Source organism: Zootoca vivipara, chromosome 2, assembly GCF_963506605.1.
Source record: "Zootoca vivipara chromosome 2, rZooViv1.1, whole genome shotgun sequence".
Taxonomy (NCBI): Eukaryota; Metazoa; Chordata; class Lepidosauria; order Squamata; family Lacertidae; genus Zootoca; species Zootoca vivipara.
In genome coordinates, this window is record NC_083277.1 from 3,473,843 (window position 1) to 3,500,637 (window position 26,795).

Genomic DNA, 26,795 nt, shown 5'->3' on the forward strand with positions numbered 1-26,795 from the left:
AAGAAAAGGGAAAGGTGGAGGGGGGGCATGGTGGGTGGGGGGTCAGGGCCAGGTGGCAATGCTTCTACTTCATGTATGTGGGGTTTTGTGTCAGCATCACTTATTTTCTTTACTATTCGCTTGTGTTTCTTTGGTGGTGAGAGAGGTTGGAGTTGGCTCAGGGTATGGTGGTTTCTTTGTGATTGGCTGTGGTGATCTTTGTTTCCATGTGTGAGAGGGGTGGGTGGGTGTTTATGAATCAGGTTAGCCATATCAATTTGTATGCTGTTGGTGGATTCTTGTCGTTGCCTTCTTGGGCTGTGTATGTGATAAAGAAACGTTCATTGCAGAGGGTTGGACTAGATGACTGTTGGGTCCCTTCCAGTTCTAAGATTCTATGATCCGCACACATCAGAATACTGTACTGAGATTTGGGGTATGTTAAAAAAGGGGGTATATGGGACACACATGCTCCTTCTCAGGTAAAAGCAAAGGCCTAAGTGTAGAACCTTACATTTGTCCCTACTGAAATTCATAATCTGGTGCTTTACTCCCTCCCCTGGCTGGGTCTGAAAAAAATCTGTTGAACGTGCTTGGTGTGTATTGCAAGCAGGGACGTTTTATCCATAAACTACTCTAAGACCAATATTGTGGTTTTTGGTAGGCATACATGGTTCTTAGACCAGGACGCCATACAGTAAAATCTAAAGCACTGAAAACTATAGGGGCATTGATGGAATTTTATAGGGAAGTCAACTGACTTCTTTTTCGATATTTCCCTCCCTACTGGATACTTCACCTTTTCTTTCCCTTAGTTATTTTTCTGTGGGATTGAGCGTTCATAAGTATCAGCACCCTGAAGAGCACACGATTTCTTCCCTGACTTGTTTCTCTCTGTCCTTATCATTCCTTTTCTATTCCCGGATGCCTCTTCTCCTGGTTTCTGCTTGCCTGTTTCTGATGACACCACAGACAACACTTTCTCCTGTCCTTTGCCTCTTTGGGGGAAAGAAGGAAGAAGGGGAATGTGTTAGGAGTTCAAGGCAGGGACCAATGATCTGATCAGGGGGTCAGAACCAATGACCTGCTTCTCTTCATTCATCACCTCCAGAGTTCTTCTCTTTCCTATTTCCATGCCCTCTGAAGACAAGAATACAGCTTTCCAGGAGGCAGGAAACTGGCTCAAATCGTCTGAAAGAGGAGAAGGCAGAGTGACTCCACCGGCAGCTGATCAGCCTTCAAGGTCTCAGAGGAGAAGGAGAAGCAGAGGAGAAGCAGCTGGCTTCGTCCTTCTTAAGCAGAGCATCAACCAGCCGTCAGATGCTGAAAACAACGCTTATAGTTCCTGGCCCTACCTTGCTGCTTCCTGCTCACTTTGACCCTTATCACTAGGATCATTGGATTCCCTGGACCATCTGACCATGTGGGTTGCTGTTCGTCCGACCAAATTTTTTGCCCAAGTGTAGTATTTTACATTTCTCCCTTTTAACAGTACTACACTTGGGCAAAAAAAAAAAATGAAAGGCACAAATACAGGATGGGAGACACCTGGCTTGAGAGCAGTACATGTGAAAAGGATCTAGGAGTCTTGGTAGACCACAAACTTGACATGAGTCAACGGTGTGATGCAGCAGCTAAAAAAGCCAATACAATTCTGGGCTGCATCTATAGGAGTATAGCATCTAGATCAAGGGAAGTAATAGTACCACTGTATTCTGCTCTGGTTAGACCTCACCTGGAGTACTGTGTCCAGTTCTGGGCACCACAGTTCAAGAGGGATACTGACGAGCTGGAACGTGTCCAGAAGAGGGCAACCAAAATGGTCAAAGGCCTGGAAACGATGCCTTATGAGGAACGGCTTAGGGAGCTGGGTATGTTTAGCCTGGAGAAGAGAAGGTTAAGGGGTGATATGATAGCCATGTTCAAATATATAAAAGGATGTCATATGGAGGAGGGAGAAAGGTTGTTTTCTGCTGCTCCAGAGAAGCGGACACGGAGCAATGGATTCAAACTACAAGAAAGAAGATTCCACCTAAACATTAGGAAGAACTTCCTGACAGTAAGAGCTGTTCGGCAGTGGAATTTGCTACCGAGGAGTGTGGTGGAGTCTCCTTCTTTGGAGGTCTTTAAGCAGAGGCTTGACAGGCATATGTCAAGAATGCTTTGATGGTGTTTCCTGCTTGGCAGGGGGTTGGACTGGATGGCCCTTGTGGTCTCTCCCAACTCTTATGATTCTATGACCCTAGGTCTGGACCTGACTTTGGATGCTGGCATCTCAGAGTCTCTTCGAGTTGGCTGGTCTCACTCCACTGAGCTCTGAACATTGAAGCTCAGCAACGAGACTATGGCAAGGTGGAGATTTAGACAGCTGCGTGCCCCTGCTCCGATGAGGCCAATCCTGAGAAAATGTTCTCCACCCCCTAGTAGCTGGCCAGAGAGAAAAGCCCAATAACAAAATGTTTGGCACTAGAAGAATTCCTCTTTATCATGTGCATTTATCTTGTCTGCAGCCTCTAAATCTAGTCTGAAAGGGGAAAGAATTGCACTATAATTTAGAACCAACACACCTGTTGCCTTCCTTCATTTAGAGCCCCCAGAAGACTCAAGTTCCTGGTTGCCAGGATCAATACTTGGTGGGCAGCTTTCCGTCCTGTGTGTGTGTGCGTGTGTGTGTGTGTGTGTGCGCGTGCGCGCGCGCTAGAGGCAACAGTGAAAGCAAAGGTTGCAGGCAGATTAAGTTCTATAGCAGGAAGGAGGGATCCAAGGGTAATAATTCTGAGTTGTGCCTAGGACTGGGCCTGAGATATACATGACCAAATAGTGATATCAAATTAAACAGTGAAGCAGGCAGGTGTTTCCCCGTCCTAACAATGGGGAGAGCGAAGCTTGAACCCTGAATCCTAGTCAGACCAGAAGAGTGTAGCAAAGGAAGGTCTTAGCTTAGGCAGAATGGCCAAGCCAGACCCCCAATGGTCACATCTTTCCTCCTTAGCAAAACATCCTTCCTGGTAACTAATGATACTAAGAGGAATCCAAACATTTCAGCCGTATCGAAGAAGGAGAGGAAGCTTTACCCAAAGAGACCGTGTTCCTCTTGCTCGCCAACCTCACTTCCTTCTGCAGAGCCCTTTGGCCTGGACCTGGCCGAGGCCCCTCCTCAAAAACCTTGGCAGGAAAAACAACCACCCTGCCCTGAGCAAAGCTGGAAAACCAAGGCTCCTTTGGAAGGAAGGTGGAGGTATAAATGGAATAAATAATTATCGCAGCAGCAGCAGCACTCTCTCCACTTCTGATTCCCAGCCACTTGAGGGAAAGCTCAGCCACCATGACAGTGTTAGAAACAGATAGAAAAGCTATTTGCAATGTGGCCACCTTAATCCTAGATTATAGTCGCACTAACAGAATGTCTAGGTGCCTTCCTTTTTTACAAGATTACAAAGCTGAAAATGGACACTGTACATTGTCAGCTCCAGCTAAGATCCAACTTGTCAGGCGCCCACTCTGCACCTACTAGGCATCTTCGCTTGGTCAAAAGTGACCAATAGCTCAGCAGCAATGCTTCTGAATACCAGTCAGTGGGAACCACTGGAAGGGAGAGGGCTCCTTGAAGCTCTCAAGCATCGCACATGCCATATAGTTAAAGCACACTCATTTTAGGGAGCTGCAGTTTGTTTACAGCCTCCTAACATAGCCTAAGCTCCCTTAGCAAACTAAGGACAGCTAAAGTGGAAAGGGGGAGGAGAGATACAACTGTACAGTGGTACCTCTGCGCTTTTCCTCTTTGTCCTCCCCAGGAACCGGCCTCCCCCTACCAGGAAAAAGAGTGGAGGGGTATCCTCTGAAGCCTCTCTTCCCCATTCTTAAAATCTCTCGCCTTAGAGGACCGCCCCCCCACCCCTCTTGGAAACTGCCTTCGAACAGCGCTCCCTGAAGCTTTGGAAGCCATAGATAGCAGCGACACTTCGGGTTCCTTTTCGAACGCGGCGACCCGTAGAGCTACGAAGGGGTAGAGCCGCCCCTCCCAGCATGTGATTTGCGGATGGGAGCTGGCAGTGGTGGCGCCACCGGTTTCTGCTCGCAGGGAGAGGGAGATCTCCCCCCTCCCTTTGGCTCAATGACCTCCGGCTACTAGAGAGGCAGCGGGTGGAGAGGCGGGGAGGGGGTCTCAGCCCGCTTTTCCCGGAAGAGAAGCAGGCCTGCAAAGGAGCAGGAAGAAGGGAAAGAGGTGCAACATATTTGGGGGTAATTTTGCATTGCTGGGAGGGAGGGGCGAGAATGGGAGAAAAGCAGGGAGGAGCGCCCACCCCCCTGGGACGTTGATCCAGGCCATCCAGTTGCAAAGTGTGGTCTCTCCACCCCACCCCAGAGGAGCCAGGTCCTAGGAGGAGGGAGGTCCCTTCCATGCCCCCCCCCTAAAAGATTTGAGGGGGCCGCTACCACCACCACCCCAAATTGATGGGCATTGCCATTCAAATGGTGTGGGGCAGGCATCCCCAAACTTCAGCCCTCCAGATGTTTTGGACTACAATTCCCATCTTCCCCGACCACTGGTCCTGTTAGCTAGGGATCATGGGAGTTGTAGGCCAAAACCTCTGGAGGGCCGCAGTTTGGGGATGCCTGGTGTGGGGTGGGTGTGTGCACTGTGTCATGTGATTGTGCAAAGTGGGGCTTCCCTGCTCCTCCAATATATGTTGTTGTTGCTGTTGTTGTTGTTCAGTCGTTTAGTCGTGTCCGACTCTTCGTGACCCCATGGACCATAGCACGCCAGGCACTCCTGTCTTGCACTGCCTCCCGTAGTTTGGTCAAACTCATGTTCGTAGCTTCGAGAACACTGTCCAACCATCTCGTCCTCCGTCGTCCCCTTCTCCTAGTGCCCTCCATCTTTCCCAACATCAAGGTCTTTTCCAAGGATTCTTCTCTTCTCATGAGGTGCCCAAAGTATTGGAGCCTCTGCTTCGGGATCTGTCCTTCCAGTGAGCACTCAGGGCTGATTTCCTTCAGAATATATTATAATAATTTTCACTTTTACAAGTTTCCACCTTCACATTCAGCAGCAGAAAACAACACATCATCAACTTCCCTCCCCGCCCTTCCATGGTTTATTCATTCTAGTTATCCTCTGTTGCTGCCTGCATAACCTAGTTGTTCCATAGTCATTCCTTCCTGCCCCGCAAATATTTTATTCAAGTTGGCACCCCTGACATTCCAAAATCCCCTTTTGTAGAATTGTAGGCTAGGAAAGGGTCCGGAGGGTCTTTTGGTGCCAATCACCTGCAATGCCGGAATATGCAGCTGTCCTGGCCGGGGATCGAACCTGCAACCTTGGTATTATCAGCACCACACTTTCACCAACTGAGCTATCCAGGCACAGAGCAACCCAGTCTCCTTGGGGGGGCTGAAGGCATTTTGCTGTCTGACACAAACACGAAAATGGCCCTTCCCCCCAGTCCATGGAAGCTGACTGGGCTATTGAACCAGGTGATAACAGTCTTTAACCCCCACTTAAACACAACCTCTTCTCAATCCATGTTTGAACAGAGGGATGGATTCTGGGACTTCCAAATTTCCTTGCATTTGGTGCAGGGATATGAAATGGATCATAGAATCATAGAGTTGGAAGAGACCACAAGGGCAGTCCAACCCCCTGCCAAGCAGGAAACACCATCAAAGCATTCTTGACATATGGCTGTCAAGCCTCCGCTTAAAGACCTCCAAAGAAGGAGACTCCACCACTCTCCTTGGCAGCAAATTCCACTGTCGAACAGCTCTTACTGTCAGGAAGTTCTTCTTAATGTTTAGGTGGAATCTTCTTTCTTGTAGTTTGAATCCATTGCTCCGTGTCCGCTTCTCTGGAGCAACAGAAAACAACCTTTCTCCCTCCTCTATATGACATCCTTTTATATATTTGAACATGGCTATCATATCGCCCCTTAACCTTCTCTTCTCCAGGCTAAACATACCCAGCTACCTAAGCCATTCCTCATAAGGCATCGTTTCCAGGCCTTTGACCATTTTGGTTGTCCTCCTCTGGACACGTTCCAGCTGGTCAGTATCCTTCTTGAACTGTGGTGCCCAGAAATGGACACAGTACTCCAGGTGAGGTCTGACCAGAACAGGATTTGGGACTTAAAAGCCTTCTAAATAGTCTCAAGGCTGGATGAATCAAATAAATGCCCCCTGTCCAGCTCATTAGGGGGAGAACATGCATCCCCATCACCACCAGCAGGTTTTGATGCTTTTTCTTTCCGAAAAGGGGATATTATCCAGATATCCTCTTGGGAGTTTGTTGGAGGGGGAGATCAAAGCCTCCAGGTGTGTGTGTGTGTGTGTGTGTGTGTGTGTGTGTGTGTGTGTGTGTGATCTGGACTCTCTTGCAGGATTGGATCAGCTCAGGGATGCTGAGGGTATTTCTCTGCTGGGGCTGCCAGCCTCATTCTCATCTGCCCTCCTCCCCTGCCTTGAAAAACATCCAGATTGACAGGGGGAACCTCTTAGTGTTAAAGGGGTTCTAAAGCCTACCACTTGGGCAGTGCTCGCACAACAACCCTGTAAGGTGGGCCAGGATGATAGGCAGAGTAAAATGTAGTGGTTGGAACAGGAGAGGGGAGCATTCTCCAGCCAGAGGGCCACATTCGCTCCCTTGGCAGCCTTCCAGGGGCCACTTCCATTGGTGGGCAAGGCCAGAGACAAAAGTGGGTGGAGCTAGGGATGCGACTGAGCTTTGTCCAGTAGGTATATTTATTCAAAGGATCCTTTCCGGCCACAAAAATGCCATCAGCAGGGACTCAGGGCAGCAATGGAGAGGGTGTTTGGCTTGGGGAGATTCCTGAGTGCTGGATGGCGAGGACTCGATTTTGGCCTAGGGAGCCAACATCACCAAACTTTGCATCTCCTTCCCCCTGTCCTGGTTTGACCTGATAGTGCTCTCAAGCTTCCCACCTCACACACCAGCTTATATGGAGCTTCTGCAACCTGGTTCCCTCCGGATATCAGTTTTCTTCCAACCAGAGACCGGCAATAATTTACAAGGTTGCCTTTTTTCTTTATCAGAAATGTTTGCAAAGGTCAGGAAATGGTTTGCCAGATGGCTGTTTGGAGGAAACGAAAAGCGGGGTCTATAGATATATGAGTGTCTGGAAGAGGTTGGAGGATGGATGGCAGCTAACAGATTGAGGTTGAATCCTGACAAGACTGGTGTACTGTTTGTGGGGGACAGGAGGCGGGAAGGTGTGGAGGACTCCCTGGTCCTGAATGGGGTAACTGTGCCCCTGAAGGACCAGGTGCGCAGCCTGGGAGTCATTCTGGACTCACAGCTGTCCATGGAGGCACAGGTCAATTCTGTGTCCAGGGCAGCTGTCTATCAGCTCCATCTGGTACGCAGGCTGAGACCCTACGTGCCCACAGACTGTGTCCACAGAGTGGTGCATGCCCTGGCTATCTTCCGCTTGGATTACTGCAATGCGCTCTATGTGGGGCTACCTTTGAAGGTGGCTTGGAAACTACAGTCAAACCTCGGTTTGCGACCGCTTCGGTTTCCAACCACCGCGGACCCGGAAGTGTTTACATCTGGGTTCCGCAACGCTTGGATGCGCAGAAGCGATCTGCGCAGCGTGTGTGTGCGCAGAAGCGCTCTATCGGTGCTTTGCGCACGTGCAGAAGCGTGCATCGGGGAGTGACCGATTCGGGGAGTGACCGGCTCTGCGGAACGGATTGCGGTCGCAAACCGAGGTATGACTGTACAACTCATCTAGAATGTGGCAACTAGACTGGTGACTGGGAGCGGCCGCCGGGACCACATAACACTGGTCCTGAGAGATCTACATTGGCTCCCAGTAAGTTTCTGAGCACAATTCAAAGTGTTGGTGCTGACCTTTAAAGCCCTAAACGACCCTGTAGACCTGAAGGACCTTCTCCACCCCCATCGTTCAGCCTGGACACTGAAGTCCAGCGCGAGGCCTGGGGAAAGCCAGCCAGATGGGCAGAGTATTATTATATTATTAACAATAACCAACCTTTATGTGTTTTTGAAAGGTTATTGTTAAAAAAAATGACAAAAAAGCAATGACAAACTTAGACAGCATCTTAAAAAGCAGAGACATCACCTTGCCGACAAAGGTCCGTATAGTTAAAGCTATGGTTTTCCCAGTAGTGATGTATGGAAGTGAGAGCTGGACCATCAAGAAGGCTGATCGCCAAAGAATTGATGTTTTTGAATTATGGTGCTGGAGGAGACTTGAGAGTCCTATGGACTGCAAGAAGATCAAACCTATCCATTCTGAAGGAAATCAGCCCTGAGTGCTCCCTGGAAGGACAGATCGTGAAGCTGAGGCTCCCTGGAAAAGACCCTGATGTTGGGAAAGATGGAGGGCACAAGGAGAAGGGGACGACAGAGGATGAGATGGTTGGACAGTGTTCTCGAAGCTACGAACATGAGTCTGAACAAACTGCGGGAGGCAGTGGAAGACAGGAGTGCCTGGCGTGCTCTGGTCCATGGGGGCACGAAGAGTCGGACACGACTAAACGACTAAACAACAACAACATGTGTTTTTGAATTTGACCCTAAAACTTTACTAACTTGTGTATCTGGATATGTTGAATGTTCCCTTAAGGGCTGAAACAGCTTATAATACTATAAACCTCCTGTACATAGGTTGACATGGCACCTGTTCCCTGTCTCTCCTGCAGGTACCACTTGAGAACTGCTCCCTGATTTGAAGTGCATCGCAGCAACACCTGAGAGATCCCCCAGAAGTGGCCCAGTTTACACCTCCTCCTCCTCTGTCCTTTCCACTGTCAACGCAATGGCCTCCAAGACACCCTCTGAACGGTCTCTTCTTAAAGATGGAATGGAAAGAGGGGCCAGGCAGCTTCCTCAGGTAGCAAAAGAGCAACGGGAGGAGGGAGGAGGGAAGAGGCACAGATGGGACAACTCAGCTTCCCTCTGTGTTGAGTGAGGATGATGGAGATCTAAGGAGAAGCTCTGTTTTCTTCCTCTTCTTCCAGGCCCTCTTGACCTTTGAGGAGGTGGCTGTGTTTTTCACGGAGGAGGAGTGGGCTCTGCTGGATCCCGGCCAAAGAGCTCTGCACAAGGAAGTCATGGAGGAGAATTATGAGATGGTGGCCTCTCTAGGTAAGGATGCATTTTTTATTCCTCTTGGCTGTTAGACGTTGGAGGCGTGAATTCGCTCTTTGTGCCATTTAATAATGCAGTGTAGGAAGAACATAAGAATAGCCTGTTGGATCAGGCCAGTGCAGTGGTCCATTGGGCCAGCATCCTCTTTTCATAGTGGCCAACAGATGCCTGTGGGGAACCCGCAAGCGGGATATGAACACAAGAGAAACTTTCCCCTTCTATGGTTTCCAGCAACTGGCATTGAGAAGCATTGCTGCCTCTTGATTGGTCCAACCCCCAGCAATGCAGGAATACGCAGATATCCCATGCAGGGACTGAACCTGCAAGCTTGGTGTTATCAGCTCCACGCTCTAACCAACTGAGCTATCCTGGTCGTCGGGTACGGAGGCTGATGAAGGGACAAGTTACATTTTTTCGATACAAGATCAGCAATTTAAGTTCTTTGTGAACTCTTGGAATGGATGCCTACTGGATCCAGCGATCTATTTTATTTATTTGTTTTTCTTTTTAAAACATCGTTTTAAATTACATTTGAGTGTAGATTGGCTTCAACTAGGGCCTTTTCAGCACTGGCCCCGACGTAGTGGAACGGTCTGTCACAAGAGACTAGGGCCCTGCGGGATTTGGCATCTTTCCGCAGGGCCTGCAAGATGGAGCTGTTCTGCTGGGCCTTCGGCATAGACTCACTCTGACCCCTTATATGGGATTTGATATATAAATTTTCCCTTGGCTTTTTTGCTGGCCCATGTAGGACCAGCATGGGTAGCTGGCTCGGGTGAATATCTGATGTTTCCTCCCTTTAGGGTCTTGATTTATGGGCTACTACTAAAATGAGGCTGTATTTTAAGCTGTATTTTAATTAACTGTTTGGTGGTGGTGGTTGTTTCTATTACGTTTTATTGTAATTCATATTTGGTGTTAGCCTCCCTGAGCCCGGCCCTGGCCGGGGAGGGCGGGGTATAAATAAAAATATTATTATTATTATTATTATTATTATTATTATTATTAAATGTATTATTGTTTTATAAAAATATGTGTGATACATTCATCTGACTATGCTGACATCTATTTTTTATATATAATATTTTTATTAAGTTTTTACATATATTTCCCATAAATCATTTAACATTCATTCATTTCTTATATAATATTTTTGGACTTCCATAAACCACGTCTCAAGATTTCCAAACTTTTTAACTTCATTTTGTATTCCTTCTTTCACTATTACTTTTAATAATCACTCATCTATTTTCATTTTCCTAATTTATCCCTGTAATATTTCATACATTTCTCCTTACAAAACTTCCCGCAAAGCTACAAGCGTAATTTGTTGATTACTATTGTTTTTCAAATATTTCTCATATTTAGTCCAATCCTTCAAGAACTTCTGGTTCCGACAGTTTCGAATTCTCCCTGTCATCTTATCCAATTCTGCGTAATCCATCAACTTCATCTGCCATTCTTGTATCATTGGTAGTTCTTCTTGTTTCCATCTCTGCGCCAACAATACTCTTGCTGCCGTAGTCGCATACAAAAACAGTTTTTTTATCTTGTCTATTAATGTCCTCTCCTGTAATACCAAGTAAAAAAGCTTCTGGTTTTTAAATAAATGTATATTTCAACATCTTTTTCAACTCATTATATATCATTTCCCTGAAACTTTTTTACTTTCTTACATTCCCACCACATGTGAGAAAACATTCCTTCTTTTTTCTTTACATTTCCAACATTTATTATTTATTTTGTACATTTTAGCTAATTTTACTGGCGTAAAATACCATCTGTACATCATTTTCATTATATTTTCTTTCAAAGCATTACTTCATTCCTCTGACATCTGTTTTGAAGTGTTGCTCAGAGAAAAATAAGGAGCCCCATTAATCTCTGAGCTGATCAGGTGCTCAGATGATAAATCAGATAGCAAGGTCCAGCAGAGAATAATACGTAGTAAATGAATCCGCTTTTGAATTATGGTACTGGAGGAGACTCTTGAGAGTCCCATGGACTGCAATAAGACCAAACCTATCCATTCTGAAGGACAGATCGTGAAGCTGAGGCTCCAATACTTTGGCCACCTCATGAGAAGAGAAGACTCCCTGGAAAAGACCCTGATGTTGGGAAAGATTGAGGGCACTAGGAGAAGGGGACGACAGAGGACGAGATGGTTGGACAGTGTTCTTGAAGCTACAAACATGAGTTTGACCAAGCTGCGGGAGGCAGTGCAAGACAGGAGTGCCTGGCGTGCTATGGTCCATGGGGTCACGAAGAGTCGGACGCGACTAAACGACTAAACAACAACAAAATGAATCCGCCACAGAAATTCCAAGCCGTTGCACGTTGGCCATGTGCATAAGCTTCTCGCTAGCACCGAGCAAGGTATTAACTGTTCAGAACACACTTGAAGAAGCACAATATGGCCCCATGCTGGTTTCAGCTGCCTCCAGAACAGAGGTGTTGACAGACAGCTAAAATGGGCAGTACCTTTATCTTCCAGCAGTGCAACACTCCACAGGACATGGTCATGACAAAGAAAGCTGACCACCCCTTGAGTTTTATTTTATTAGGCCCAGAACTTCATGTCTCACTATCTGCCTTACTTCTCTAGACTTTGCCTCCTGCAAAGGTTAATTCAGGTCCGGTCCTCTGTTGTGATATAATTTGTTCAGCTTCTCTGCAATCTCTGATTCCTCCTTCACAACTCCTTTGACTCTCTGGTTTCCTGCTAGTGATATATAAATAACTTAAATCATGTTTAAATCACTTCTTGTCGTTGGCCTTGATACGTTTCTAGCTATTCGTTCCTCGGTGTCTTTTCTAGCAAGCTTTTATGTCTGCTAGCATCTTTTCTTGCCATAGTTTTTGTTCCTTTTTGTTCTCTTCATTTGGACAACATTTCAGTTTTTCAAAGGAAGCCTTCTAGTCTCTCACTGCTTCTTTGCCTCTGCTGATTAACCGTCCCGGTGTCTTCTTTGCCGTCCCGGTACCTTTCCTGATCTACAGTATAAAATCAAGTGGAATGATTAATAATAATAATAATTTATTTATATCCCGCCCATTTGGCTGGGCTTCCCCAGCCACTCTGGGCGGCTTCCACAAAATATTAAAATAAAATAATCTATTAAACACTAGCTGACCCGGCCACGCGTTGCTGTGGTTCTTTCCTGTGATCCCCCATCCCACCCTGTCCCGATCCATGACGTATCCTGCCCCTCCTCCCTCCACCCTGGCTCATCCCTGTGTTTCGGTAGGATACCCTTTCCTCTGTTGTCCCTGGGGAGTGTTGGCCCCTACCCCCGGTATCTTCCTACATTGGCCCCCAGCCTTGGAGAATGAGCTGTCAGTTTCTGGGTTCCATTTCCCAGTATTTACTTTTGTCTGAGCCCTCTGTTGTCCCCTCCCCCCTGTGTCTCCATACATTGGCCCCTGCGCACGCATCGTGAACATTTCTATATATTTAGATTAAGGATCGGGGGTGATGATGCGCCCTGGGACCCAGAGAACTACTTAAAGAATCCCAACCCGGGGGGGGGGGTCAAATAGCGAAGCCCCATAGCCCCGTAGCAACAGACAGGCCCAGACAGAAGGAGGGGGGTCATATGGGCCACTTGGCGCGGGCCTCCAAATCTAAAGGGGGCCTCGGTCAGCATATTCACAAAGTAACAAAAGGGTTAAAAACAGGGCCACATTATCAGTTCCATAAAAAACCCAGGAAGTGGCAAGGAGAAGGTAGGGGATTGTAAATGGGGTGGGGGGGGTGGCCACTACAAATATCTGGGGAGAGAAAGTGCATGGTTGTTGTTGTTTTTAAAAAAGACACAGAGGCTTACAATCAGTTGTTTCTCCTAAAATAAGACATACCCATAAAATAAGCCATAGCAGGATTTTTAAGCATTTGCGCAGTATAAGCCATACCCCGAAAATTAGACATAGTGATAAGCACAGTTCTGGAGTGCCCCAAGGAAGAGGCAAGGCTGGACACGTAATAAAAAATAAGTCATCCCCTGAAAATAAGCCAATGTGGGGTTATTTTAGGAATAGGTATAAGACGGTGTCTTATTTTTGGAGAAACACGGTAAAGCCTAGGTTGAAAGGGGCACAACTGCCCTTACTTAAAATGGCCACCGGAGCCTCGCATGTGACAGAACGCCCACTAAATTATAAAGTGAAAACCCCTTACTGTGCCCCCAAGTGCATGTTAGGAGAAATGATGAACGGCTGCCTAATGCTGCCAGGCGTTTATTAATGCAGCCGCCGGGAGAGGCTTTGGGCTTGGGGTGGAATAGCTGTTTTGGTGGTTGCAAGGCCTCCTGTTTTACAGGATCTCGTGGCGGAGGCGGGGTTTGTGGGTGTGGTGCGTTATTGTGCCTAATCCCTGTGACTGCCCCCATGTGTCCCGATCTATGACCTATTCAGTTTGTCGTCCCCCCTCTCCATGACTGGCGTATCTCATGATGTTTTGAAGGATGGTATTTATTTTTGTTGTCTTGTGGATTTGGGGGGGGGTAGTGTTGCTAAATGGTAAAGTAAAAACCCCTTGCTGTGCCCCCAAGTGTGTTGCCCCCCCACCCTACATCAGCCCATGACCTATTTGGGCTCCTCCTCCCCCCACCTCCCACCCAAGGGCTCCATTTGGGATAGTAATTAAAGGGCTGTAGACCTGAGGCCTAGTATGTAAAATGGAGCCTTGACCTCCTGTTTTACAGGATCTCGTGGCAGAGATGGGGTTTGTGGGTGTGGCGCGTTATTGTGCCTAATCCCTGTGACTGCCCCCACGTGTCCCAATCCATGATCTATTCAGTTTGTCCCCCCCCCTCCATGACCGGCGTATATCATGACGTTTTGAAGGATGGTATTATTTTTGTTGTCTTGTGGATTTTGGGGGGGGGGGTAGTGTTGCTAAATGGTAAAGTAAAAACCCCTTGCCGTGCTGGGGCCTACAAAAATCAAAGGCCGTGCTGCGGTCTGTGCCACCCCACCCCCCAGGCAGGCCCCAACCTCCACTTGGAAATGTTGGGTTTTTGGTGGGGGTTTTTGTGGGGGGTAGTGGTGCTAAATGGTAAAGTAAAAACCCCTTGCCGTGCCCCCAAGTGTGTTGTTGTGGGTTCCCCCCCCCGGCCTGTCAGGGGCCTCCATAAAACGAAAGCCTAGTGGTTGGTGTGATAATGGCCGTCTTGGGGGTTTGATTTGCTTGGTTGATGATGATGTCATTTGGTTTGTGGGTGTGGCTTAGATTTCACAGGAAGGGTGGGGGTGTACTGTGGGAGGAATTCCACTTGAGGGCGCTGTTTGACTTGGTGGAAAGCGGCTCAAATCCTGCTGAGGTGTGTGATTTGAGGTTTTTCATGTCCTCTACAACCCTTGGGGAGTGGCCTGGATCACTGTGTCAAAATTTCAGGACGATCGGTCAAGCGGTTACGGAGAACATAGTGGCCGTCAATTTCAAGATTTTTACATTTTTATATATATAGATTAAAAACCCTCCCTAAACAGGGCTGCCTTGAGATGTCTTCTAAAAATCTGGTAGCTGTTTTTCTCTTTGACATCTGATGGGAGGGCGTTCCACAGGGCGGGTGCCACCACCAAGAAGGCCCTCTGCCTGGTTCCCTGCAACTTGGCCTCTTGCAACGAGGGAACCTCCAGAAGGTCCTCGGCGCTGGACCTCAGTGTCTGGGCAGAACGATGGGGGTGGAGACGCTCCTTCAGGTATACTGGACTGGTTTAGGGCTTTAAAGGTCAGCACCAACACTTTGAATTGTGCTCGGAAATGTACTTCCTTTTTTTTACCAGCCTCCTCATTTTGGGGAAGTTTTGTCTTCTGAAATCAAACCATGTTGCATTTCCCTGGTATCAACCATTTACACTTGCATTTCAAGTAGTTAACCAGCCTTCCTTTATTCTTCTTGTGTGTGTGAACTTCTTATGGGCATAACATTATGGGGTAAATAACATAATGCATCATAACCCCACACTTTGTAATAGCAGGGACCACACTGGCCCCTCCTAGTTATGTGGTGCATGTTTATAGCATCTCAATACATAATCCCTTTCCTTGGCTTTGAACTCGTAGATAAAAGATGTTTTGTGACCAAAGGTATCTAACACTGTCTATTTCCTTGAAAGAATCAGACCTCCGTTCCTGTTGGGAAGAAGAACACAATCCATTTCTCCAGGATCTCAAAGAAGGGGAGACCTCCGCAGGTAATAATAATAATAATAATAATAATAATAATAATAATAATAATAATTATTATTTGTACCCCGCCCATCTGGCTGCGTTTCCCCAGCCACTCTGGGCGGCTTCCAACAAAGATTTAAAATACGTTAAAATGTCACACATTAAAAACTTCCCTGAACTGAGCTGCCTTCAGGTGTCTTCTAAATGTCACGTAGTTATTTAACTCTTTGACTTCTGATGGGAGGGCCTTCCACAGGGCAGGTGCCACTACCGAGAAGGCCCTCTGCCTGGTTCTGTTGGTTTTTGCTATTGTGGGTGTCATGTTTAGATAGCCACAAGAGCAATCCCACTCTGGTCCAAGCTACCTAGGAAATTGGGGTGGGGGTGGGGTTCCCTCCTGTAGCACCAGAGCAGGGGTAGCTAACATGATGCCACCTGGATGTTGTAGGCCGCAACTTCCATCATCTCTGACCATTTGTGATGCTGGGAGTTGTGAATCAATAACAGCTGGAGGACGCTACATTGGTTCCCCCTGTCCTGGAGTTCTTTTCTCTTTTTTTGTTAAAGTATTGTTATCCTATTTCTCAGTCAAACCAGCATTAAACCCAGGTTCCACTAAATGCAAGAAATACTAAAAAAAAAAAAAGGTATTCTACTGTTGTCCAAATGGCTAGAGTGGGAACATGATGAACTGAAAGGGGTCTTCATAGATGAGGTGCCACAACTGAGAAGGCCCTGTTCCCTTCAAGACTGATTCCAAAGATGGCGGAAAACTCATTTTGAATCAGACCGGACACGGGCTAGAGCTCAACTTCGAGCCTACCAAGTGGCAATGGCGACGGCGAAGAGGACCTTCTTCACCGTCTCCATCGCATCTGCAGAAAACAGCAGCAGGAGACTCTTCCAGGTGGTTCGCAATTTAGCGGAACCACCTGCTCCATCCGGGCCCAGTATGGGCCACATGATCTCCTGCAATGATTTTGCAAAGTTTTTTGCAGATAAAGTCGCTCAGATTCGGGAAGAGGTAGACTCCACCGTGGGAGCAGGGCCGGGGCGGGGGAGTGCTAGAGTCCTGTCTAGTCAAGCTTTGTGGGATCAATTTCAATCTGTTACCTCCGAGGATGTGGACAGGCTGCTTGGACGAGTGAAACCAACCACCTGTCTCCTTGATCCTTGCCCATCCTGGCTTATAAAAGCTAGCCGGGAAGGGCTGGGCGATGGGCTTCGCGGGTTGGTAAATGCTTCTCTCCATGAGGGAGCCTTCCCAGACCCGCTGAAAGAGGCGGTTATTAAACCGCTTCTTAAAAAACCATCTTTAGATCCGGCCAATATGGCCAACTATCGCCCAGTCTCAAATCTTCCATTCTTGGGCAAGGTGATTGAGCGAGTGGTTGCTGAACAACTCCAGGCACGCCTGGAAGAAGCGGACCATTTGGATCCCTTCCAGTCAGGATTCAGGCCTCATCATGGGACTGAAACTGCCTTGGTCGCACTGGTCGATGATCTCCGGCGGGCTAGGGACAAAGGTAAGAGCTGTTTCCTTGTTCTGCTGGATCTCTCAGCGGCTTTTGACACCATCGACCATAACATCCTTCTGGACCGTCTAGAGGGCTTGGGAGCTGGGGGCACTGTTATGCAGTGGTTCCGCTCCTTCCTCCTGGGCCGTGTTCAGAAAGTGGTGGTGGGGGATGAGTGTTCAGACCCCTGGGCTCTCACTTGTGGGGTGCCTCAGGGTTCTGTCCTCTCCCCCATGCTTTTTAACATCTATATGCAGCCGCTGGGAGAGATCATCAGGGGGTTTGGGCTGGGTGTCCATCAGTATGCTGATGATACCCAGCTCTACCTCTCTTTTAAATCAGAACCAGTGAAGGCGGTGAAGGTCCTGTGTGAGTGCTTGGAGGCGGTTGGAGGATGGATGGCGGCTAACAGATTGAGATTGAATCCTGACAAGACAGAAGTACTGTTTGTGGGGGACAGGAGGCGGGCGGGTGTGGAGGACTCCCTGGTCCTGAATGGGGTAACTGTGCCCCTGAAAGACCAGGTGCGCAGCCTGGGAGTCATTTTAGACTCACAGCTGTCCATGGAGGCACAGGTCAACTCTGTGTCCAAGGCAGCTGTTTATCAGCTCCACCTGGTACGCAGGCTGAGTCCCTACCTGCCCACTGACTGTCTCTCCAGAGTGGTGCATGCTCTAGTTATCTCCCGCTTGGACTACTGCAATGCGCTCTACGTGGGGCTACCTTTGAAGGTGACCCGGAAACTACAACTAATCCAGAATGCGGCAGCTAGACTGGTGACTGGGAGCGGCCGCCGAGACCACATAACACCGGTCCTGAAAGACCTACATTGGCTCCCAGTACGTTTCCGAGCACAATTCAAAGTGTTGGTGTTGACCTTTAAAGCCCTAAACGGCCTCGGTCCGGTATACCTGAAGGAGCGTCTCCACCCCCATCGTTCTGCCCGGACACTGAGGTCCAGCTCCGAGGGCCTTCTGGCGGTTCCCTCACTACGAGAAGCCAAGTTACAGGGAACCAGGCAGAGGGCCTTCTCGGTAGTGGCACCCACCCTGTGGAATGCCCTCCCACTAGAGGTCAAAGAGAACAACAACTACCAGACCTTTAGAAGGCATCTCAAGGCAGCCCTGTTTAGGGAAGCTTTTAATGTTTGATGGATCTCTGTATTTTAATGTTTGATGGATTTCTGTATTTTAGAATTTCTGTTTTGTTGGAAGCCGCCCAGAGTGGCTGGGGGAACCCGGCCAGATGGGCGGGGTATAAATAATAAATTATTATTATTATTATTATAAAGAGGAAGTGGAAGGTGCTTCCTAATCCAGGTGTCCTATGAAACGGTTGAAATAAATAGGTATTTAGCTGTGTTGTGGGGCTGTTTTTCTTCTGGAAAGAGAGGAAGGAGAGGTCTATTGCCTTTATGTCTTGCTTCTGGGTTCCTGTCCGCATCTAGTTGGCCTATGTAGGGCTCTTGGAAGAACACACAGGGACAAATGTGGACCCATAAGCTTCTCCTGCTAGTCCTTGGGACTCCTCCCCGCCCTACTACATGACACATATCCCTTGCTAACCTCAGATTCAGCTGGGCACGGAAAGAAGAAGGGGAAGATGCTTGAAAATGGTAAAATCAGAGTAGCAGAGAAACGGGCCCGATTCATAGTGTCTGCTTCTACCTTGCAATTTGAATGACATTTTCTTTTTCTCCTTCCCCTCCGAAAAGGTAATGGGCAAAACACGGAGAATAATAGGGAGCCATCCATTGTGTCATCAGAAAATGTAGAGCAAGAAGCATGGAAAGAGACTTCTGTAGATCAAGGAGCACCCCAAAAGCATGTAGGAAACATGTTGAAGAGTGGGGGAATGAAATCCTCAGCTACTGAGGACATCGATGTCCATGAAGATCACACAGGAAACACTGGGAAAGCATGTCCAGAACGCAGCAAACTATATAGTCACCCAACTCAATTTAATGGATGTTACAACATCCACACAGGAGAGAATCCACTGAAATGTTTGAAGTGTGGAAAGAGCTTCAGCCATAGTAAAACTCTTACTCAACATCAAAGAACTCACACAGGGGAGAAACCGTTTAAATGCCTAGAGTGTGGAAAGAGCTTCAGTCGCAGTGGAACTCTAACTCAGCATCAAACAACGCACACAGGGGAGAAGCCATTTAAATGCAGAGAGTGTGGAAAGAGCTTCAGTAGCATTAGTAACCTTACTAAGCATCTAAAAACCCACACAGGGAAGAAGCCATATAAATGCAAGGAGTGTGGAAAGAGCTTCACCCATAGGAATACCCTTACTTTACATCAAAGAACCCACACAGGGGAGAAACCGTTCAACTGCATTGAGTGTGGAAAGAACTTCACTCATAAGAATACCCTTACTTTACATCAAAGAACCCATACAGGGGAGAAACCATTTAAATGTATGGTGTGTGGAAAGAGTTTCAGACATGGTGGAAGCCTTAATTTACATTACACTACGCACACAGTGGAGAAACCATTTAAATGCAAGGAGTGTGGAAAGTGCTTTAGTTGGAGAGGTTACCTTTATTCACATCGAAGAACCCATACAGGAGAGAAACCATTTAAATGTATGGAGTGCGGAAAGAGCTTTACCCAGAGTGGAAACCTTACTGCACATCAAAGAATCCACACCGGGGAGAAACCATTTAAATGTATGGAGTGCGGAAAGAGGTTTCGTGGGAGAGGTGACCTTACTCAGCATCAAAGAACGCACACCGGGGAGAAACCATTTAAATGTATGGAGTGCGGAAAGAGTTTCAGTAGCAGTGGGTATCTTAATGTACATCAAAGTACACACACAGGGGACAAACCATATGTGTGCATAGAGTGTGGAAAGAGTTTCAGTACAAGTGGAAACCTTAGATTCCATCAACAAACCCACACAGGGGAGAAACCATTTAAATGCATGCAGTGTGGAAAGGGTTTCAGTCAGAGCGGAAGACTTATTGCACATCAAATCACCCACACAGGGGAGAAACCATTTAAATGTATGGAGTGTGGAAAGAGCTTTAGCCAGAGAGGAAGCCTTATCGCACATCAAAGAAGCCATACTGGGGAGAAGCCATTTAAATGTATGGAGTGTGGAAAGGGATTTAGCCAGAAGGGAAGACTTACTGCACATCAAATAACCCACACAGGGGAGAAACCATTTAAATGTATGGAGTGTGGAAAGAGTTTTAGTCAGAGTGGAAACCTTGCTTCACATCAGATAACCCACACAGGAGCAAAACCTCACAGATGTATGGTGTGTGGAAAGAGTTTCGGTTCAAGGCGTAACCTTGCTGTGCATGACAGAACCCATACCAGTGAGAAACTACTGAAATGTATGGCGTGTGGAATGACCTTTAGCCAGAGCAGAAGCCTTACTGCACATCAAAGAACCCACACGGGGAAGAAACCATTTAAATGTATGGAGTGTGGAAAGAGCTTTAGTCGCAATTACTATCTTACTTTACATCAAAGAACCCATAGAGGAGAGACACCATATGAATGCATGGAGTGTGAAAAGAGCTTCTGTGATAAGGGAAGCCTGAAATCACATCAAAGAATCCACACTGGGGAGAAACCATTTCAATGCATGGAATGTGGCAAGAGATTCCCTAGGAGTAGTGCCCTTACTGTGCATCAAAGAATCCACACAGGGGAGAAACCATTTCAATGCAGAGAGTGTGGAAAGAGCTTCCGTAGGACTAGTGACCTTACTGTGCATCAAAGAACCCATACAGGGGAGACAGCCTATAAATGCATGGAGTGTGGAAAGAACTTCTGTGATAGGGGAAGCCTCAAATCACATCAAAGAATCCACACAGGGGAGAAACCATTTAAATGCATGGAGTGTGGGAAGAACTTTCGTAGGACTTGTGACCTTACTGTGCATCGGAGAATGCACACAGGGGAGAAACCCTTTAAGTGCATGGAGTGCGGAAAGACCTTTAGTCAGGGAAATAGACTTACTTTACATCAAAGAATCCACACAGGAGAGAAACCCTTTAAATGCATGGAATGTGGAAAGAACTTCAGACAGAGAAGTAAACTCACTTTACATCAAAGAATACACAAAGGGGAGAAACCATTTAAGTGCATGGAGTGTGGGAAATGCTTCACTCAGAGGAGTAAACTTACTTTACATCAGAAAATCCACACAGGAGAAAAACCATTTACATGTATGGAGTGTGGGAAATGCTTCAGTCAGAAGAGTAATCTTACTTTACATCAAAGAACCCACAGCGGGGAGAAACCGTTTAAATGTATGGAGTGTGGAAAGGGCTTCAGTCAAGGGAGTAATCTTACTTTACATCAAAGAACCCACAGCGGGGAGAAACCTTTTAAATGTATGGAGTGTGGAAAGGGCTTCAGTCAAAGGAGTAATCTTACTTTACATAAAAGAACCCACACAGTGGAGAAATCACATTAATGTATGGAGTATTGAAAGAGGTTCAGTTGTTCTTACCCTCTTATTTTACATCAAAGAATCCACACTGGGGAGCCATATTTAGACATGGAGTATGGGAAGAACTTCAGCTGGGAGAGGTGACCTTATTAAGCATTAAAGAACCCACACAGGGTAGAAGCCATTTAAATGCATGGTGTGTGGAAAGAACCACTCTGAGCCTCAGATCCCATCGACCAATCCACACAGGGGAGAAGCTCTTTAAATGTATGGTACATCAAAAGAGTTTCAGACATAGTGGAAGCCTTAACTTCTATCCAAAACCCAAGCTGGGGAGAAATTCATGAGTGTGGAAGAAACCATGATATGGGAAGTCTCAAATCACAACACAAAACCCACACCATGGAGAAACCCTCTAAGTGAATGGAATAGGAAAAGAGCTGCAATGGGAGCAGGAAACCTTACTGTACATGGAAGAACCAAGACAGGCATGAAACTACAGTGTAGAAACAAGAACTTTGGGGCACCTGGACATGTATTGTGATGTAAGTGTTCCATTGCCTAGAGTCTCCTTCATCAGATGCTGCATAGAGAGCACGCTTTGGTCCAGCTGTGCCGCCATGGCCCATAGTGGGATGGAGGGCTGACAATAGGCATGTCCATTGGCTTTGGTCCACCAGAGGCTACCCTGAAAAAGCTCTCAGATCATCGTGAGTTGCCCAAAGAAAAAGCGAAGATTTTATTGGGCAATGAATTAGTTGTTATAAGTAAAAAAAAATTATTTTCTCCTTTATTTTCCCCATTTCATTTTCCATTTCATTGTTTCACAGATATTTTAACAAAGAAATTACATAATCAATTTAAAATACCGAATCTTAATATCGACCCTCTCCCCTCCCTTTCTGCAGTTACAGTACTTATATTATCTCTTTTACTACTGCATATCCAATTCAATAGTAATTTGATGGGTGGCGCTGTGGGTTAAACCACAGAGCCTAGAGCTTGCCGATCAGAAGGTCAGTGGTTCGAATCCCTGCGATGGGGTGAGCTCCCGTTGCTCGGTCCCAGCTCCTGCCCACCTAGCAGTTCGAAAGCACATCAAAGTGCTTCTGGCGGGAAGGTAAACGCCGTTTCCGTGTGCTGCTCTGGTTCGCCACATGACCTGGAAGCTGTACGCCGGCTCCCTCGGCCAATAGAGCAAGATAAGCGCCGCAACCCCAGAGTCGGTCACAACTGGACCTAATGGTCAGGAGTCCCTTTACCTTTACCGTTATCCGATTCAAACCATTTTTTCGAACTTTTCATATTCTATTTAACTTGCTCTTGCTGCACATTTTTATATCAGTCCTGGCAATGATTTTAAGTTGTTTACAATGATCCTTCAAATAGTCCATAAATTCTATACTAAAGCATCTTTCTTACTGATTTCTTATTCTTCCAGTAAGTTTCTGCATACTCCCATCAATTTTTGTTGCCAATCCTCTGGGGTCGGAACTGCTTATTCTTTCCATCACTGGGCATATATCATTTGAGCAGCTGTAGTAGCATACATAAACAATTTTTTCTGTTCTTTGGGTACCACTAAACCAGGTATTCCTACTAGAAAAGCTTCTGGTTTTTTTTAAAATAAAAGTTATCTTTGACAGTTTTTCCAGCTCATTATAAATCATTTCCTTTCATTTATTCCGAAGTGTGGTTCAGACTTAAGTATTTTATTAATTTTGTATCTTGCGCTTTCCTTGACGTTTATCCTGGAGACCAGTTTGACCTTGGGCCTAACCTGCCTCCAAGACCAGAGGAGCTTGTTCCCTGGGATTAACCTCTCTGTTGGCAGCTTCTGTTAAATTAAGACGTCGCTCTGGGAATATAGAAGCATTAGATTACAGGAGGGGTGGAATTTAGCTGGGCGAATGCATGTTAAATTCATAGTTAATTTTAATCCCCTGAGCTAGATTATAAGATTGTGGGTAGTGCCCACTTTACCAGATACTTTCATAGATTTAGTTTCACAACTTCTTTCTCCCATTTAATCAATGTGTTGTATAGTGTCGTTTTTATTATATTTTTTAAGAATGGTAGATGATTGCACTTTAAATAAAATGAATTGCATTCACTTTTATCATGCTGGCGATTTTTTAAAGAATAATTTCCCCAAACGTGATTTCTGCTTCCAATTGTTATCTGGGTCTCCGGTCGACCAGTTTACCTCCTCAGCCTAGGTGTCTATATCAGCGGACTGCATAAGCTGAAATGGGTCACACAAAACATCACCAGCCACGAAACTGGGAATTTCATCTGAGAGCTGCAATAATTGCAAAGATAAGGTCACTCTGAGCTTGGTATAAGAGGAGGTAACTGAACCAATATACCCATCTGGTTTCCAAAAGGCCCCAAACACGATGAGGATGGCTGGAGAGAGAGTGGGCAGGGAGCAAAATTCACACACACACACACCCCGCCGAGCACTAAGGGGGAGGTATACACAGTTCTCTGGTGGCAAAAGCACGAAACTTTAGTTCCTAGAGAGGCAAAATGTTTTCGTTGTTCTTCCTGTTTATTTTTAAAGGAGGGGGGAGAGGCAATATTGAAGGTGGAGGGCATCCTCATCAAATTATTGGGAGAAAAAGAGGCCCTATTGGAGAGACAGTGGGAGGAGCAAAATTCACAGGGTTCCCCCCCCCCCAAGACATCAAGCGGAAGAAATTGTCAGTTCTCTGATGGCAAAAGCATGAAACTTTGGTTCCTAAAGAGGTAAAACACTTTTGCTGTTCTTTCTGTTGCCAGTCTAGTCCTCTCTGGCGGTAGAGGGGGTGGTTTGCCGCTGGGGTGGGGGTGGGGACTTGGTGCAGAGGAAGCAGCCTTGATAGGGAGAGGAAAGTAATAATAATAATAATAATAATAATAATAATAATAATAATAATAATAATAATAATTTATTATTTATACCCCGCCCATCTGGCTGGGTTTCCCCAGCCACTCTGGACAGCTTCCAACAGAAAAATAAAACACAGTAATCTATTAAACATTAAAAGGCTCCCTAAACAGGGCTGCCTTGCGATGTCTTCTAAAAATCTGGTAGCTGTTTTTCTCTTTGACATCTGATGGGAGGGCGTTCCACAGGGCAGGCGCCACCACTGAGAAGGCCCTCTGCCTGGTTCCCTGCAACTTGGCTTCTCGCAACGAGGGAACCGCCAGAAGGCTCTCGATACTGGACCTCAGTGTCCGGGCAGAACGATGGAGGTGGAGACGCTCCTTCAGGTATACTGGACCGAGGCCGTTTAGGGCTTTAAAGGTCAGCACCAACACTTTGAACTGTGCTCGGAAACGTACTGGGAGCCAATGCAGGTCTTTCAAGACCGGTGTTATATGGTCTTGGAGGCTGCTCCCAGTCACCAGTCTAGCTGCCGCATTCTGGATTAATTGTAGTTTCCGGGTCACCTTCAAAGGTAGCCCCACGTAGAGCGCATTGCAGTAATCCAAGTGGGAGATAACCAAAGCAAGGGCGTACCCACCATGCGGCAAGTTAGGGCAGCTGCCCTACTCTAGAAGCAGGGCTGGTGGGCAGAGGCGGAACACAGCCCGGCGGAGCGCGAGTTCGCCATTCCCGCCGCACCGCGCCGCACCCTCCCTCCAGCTCCCCGGCGCGCCCTCAGGCAAGGCCAAGCGCGGCGGGGAACCAGGGAGCGCGGCGCGGCGGGCAGGAACGCTGAACTCGCGCTCCGCTGGGCTGGGCTCCGCCTCCGCCCACCAGCCCTGCTGCTAGGGAGGGGCACAGCCCGGCGGAGCGCGAGTTCGCCATTCCCGCCCGCCGCGCTGCGCCCTCCCTCCAGCTCCCCGTCGCGCCCTCTGGCAAGGCCAAGCGCGGCGGGGAACTAGAGAGCGCGGCGCGGCGGGCGGGAACGCTGAACTCGCGCTCCGCTGGGCTGGGCTCCGCCTCCGCCCACCAGCCCTGCTCCTAGGGAGGGGCACAGCCCGGCGGAGCGCGAGTTCGCTGTTCCCGCCCACTTTGTGGCCCCTCCCCTTCCGTGCCTTGGCCCCTCCCCTTGCCCCCCCCCTAGTTTTGATCCTGGGTACGCCCATGAACCAAAGTATGTACCACTGTGGCGAGACAGTCTGCAGGCAGGTAGGGTCTCAGCCTGTGTACCAGATGGAGCTGATAGACAGCTGCCCTGGACACAGAATTGACCTGCGCCTCCATGGACAGCTGTGAGTCCAAAATGACTCCCAGGCTGTGCACCTGGTCCTTCAGGGGCACAGTTACCCCATTTAGGTGTGCCCAATATTTGATCCCACCCCTGAGAGCAGCTGGAACCCCCCAAACTACCGCCACATGGGCAAGGATGACTTGTGAGGAGGGGGCACACTTCCAGTGATGATGGGATTATGAAATCTTGAACTTGCTGAGCAGCAGGGGGGGGGGAAGAGGGCCTGTGGGTGTTGAAATTAAGCCAGAAAGCAGCATTGCATTTTACAAAATAGGTCTCTGCTTGTTTTATCGGGTGTGTCATGCTGGCAAGTACTGGTCTACTATCGTATGTTCTCTGAACTTTCCCTGGCATCTTCTAGCAGTAACAGCCACTCGCATTCATCAGACAGGCAGACAAGGCTTCTGACATGACTATCATCAAAAGGTTACTTAAAATTTTAAATCCCTCCAAGGTGAAATGGAGGCCGCTGGAACCAAAGACCTCTTCATCTTATTGATGATGAGGATGAAGACTGTCTTACTTGGCTACGAGTGATCGCCATAGAAGATGATTATTAAATTGTGAATAGGATTCATGCTGTCTTGACCTAGAATATGGACCCAGGGTGTAGCTAAGGATTAACAAGGTCTAACGGTTTAAATCAGGCACCCCCAAACTTCGGCCCTCCAGATGTTTTGGACTACGATTCCCATCATCCCTGACCACTGGTCCTGTTAGCTAGAGATCATGGGAGTTGTAGGCCAAAACATCTGGAGGGCTGCAGTTTGGGGGTGCCTGGTTTAAATGCACACGAGTCTAGCTATCGCCTCTGAGGAAATCAGCTTCAACACCACAATACCTTAATTAAATTCTAGCACATATTGAACCTAGACATTTAAGAAATGAGGAAAGAAAACAAAATGAAAACTCCAAGAAAAAGTGGACACATAGTTTCTCGTGGGCTTAGCTTAGGGGATAGTTGAGAGATGAATTTTGAATCCAGTAGATAGGATCCAGAAAAATCCAGACGGTAGGAACAGGGTGGAAAATGCTACTTTGTTTTCTCAGTTTTCTAAGACAAAGACCTTGTCAGCATTTTTTTTCTTCCCTTGTTCCAGAGTCTAGACCCGTGGTTCCCAGCATGGGGCACACGCCCCACATGGAGGCAATTTGAGAATGAGTTATCAACCTTTTAGGCTTCCTCCATGTGAACAGGAGTTCACTTTTTGAATAATAAGAATTATATGTAACAGGGGGGGAAAGGGCATCAGGATTTTAGAGATGCTTAGGTGGGGCACGGCCAAAAACAGTTGAGAACCACTGGTCTAGGCAGAGACAGGCTTTTCTGCCCCCACTGTTCCCAAGCAATGTTCAAGGCTGCTTAAGCC

At 47.3% G+C, this 26,795-nt stretch overlaps 1 protein-coding gene across 1 annotated transcript; it reads left to right on the forward strand.

Moving 5' to 3' along the window:
* Positions 1 to 8,963: 8,963 nt before the first annotated feature.
* On the forward strand, positions 8,964 to 23,128 carry LOC118081128 (zinc finger protein 850-like). The gene is made up of 3 exons (XM_060269019.1): positions 8,964 to 9,109; positions 15,233 to 15,310; positions 18,519 to 23,128. The coding sequence occupies exons 1-3, from the start codon at positions 9,076 to 9,078 to the stop codon at positions 21,242 to 21,244; spliced, it is 2,838 nt and encodes a 945-aa protein (XP_060125002.1). The 5' UTR covers positions 8,964 to 9,075; the 3' UTR covers positions 21,245 to 23,128.
* The last annotated feature ends 3,667 nt before the right edge of the window (positions 23,129 to 26,795 follow it).

What these genes read in the sequence shown, in the direction of transcription:
- LOC118081128 (XM_060269019.1), top strand. Translation starts at nt 9,076, where the DNA reads ATGGAGGAGAATTATGAGATGGTGGCCTCTCTAG. An exon ending in TGAGATGGTGGCCTCTCTAG is followed by an intron (nt 9,110 to 15,232) that starts GTAAGGATGCAT and finishes TTTCCTTGAAAG; the next exon opens with AATCAGACCTCCGTTCCTGT. An exon ending in AGAAGGGGAGACCTCCGCAG is followed by an intron (nt 15,311 to 18,518) that starts GTAATAATAATA and finishes CCCTCCGAAAAG; the next exon opens with GTAATGGGCAAAACACGGAG.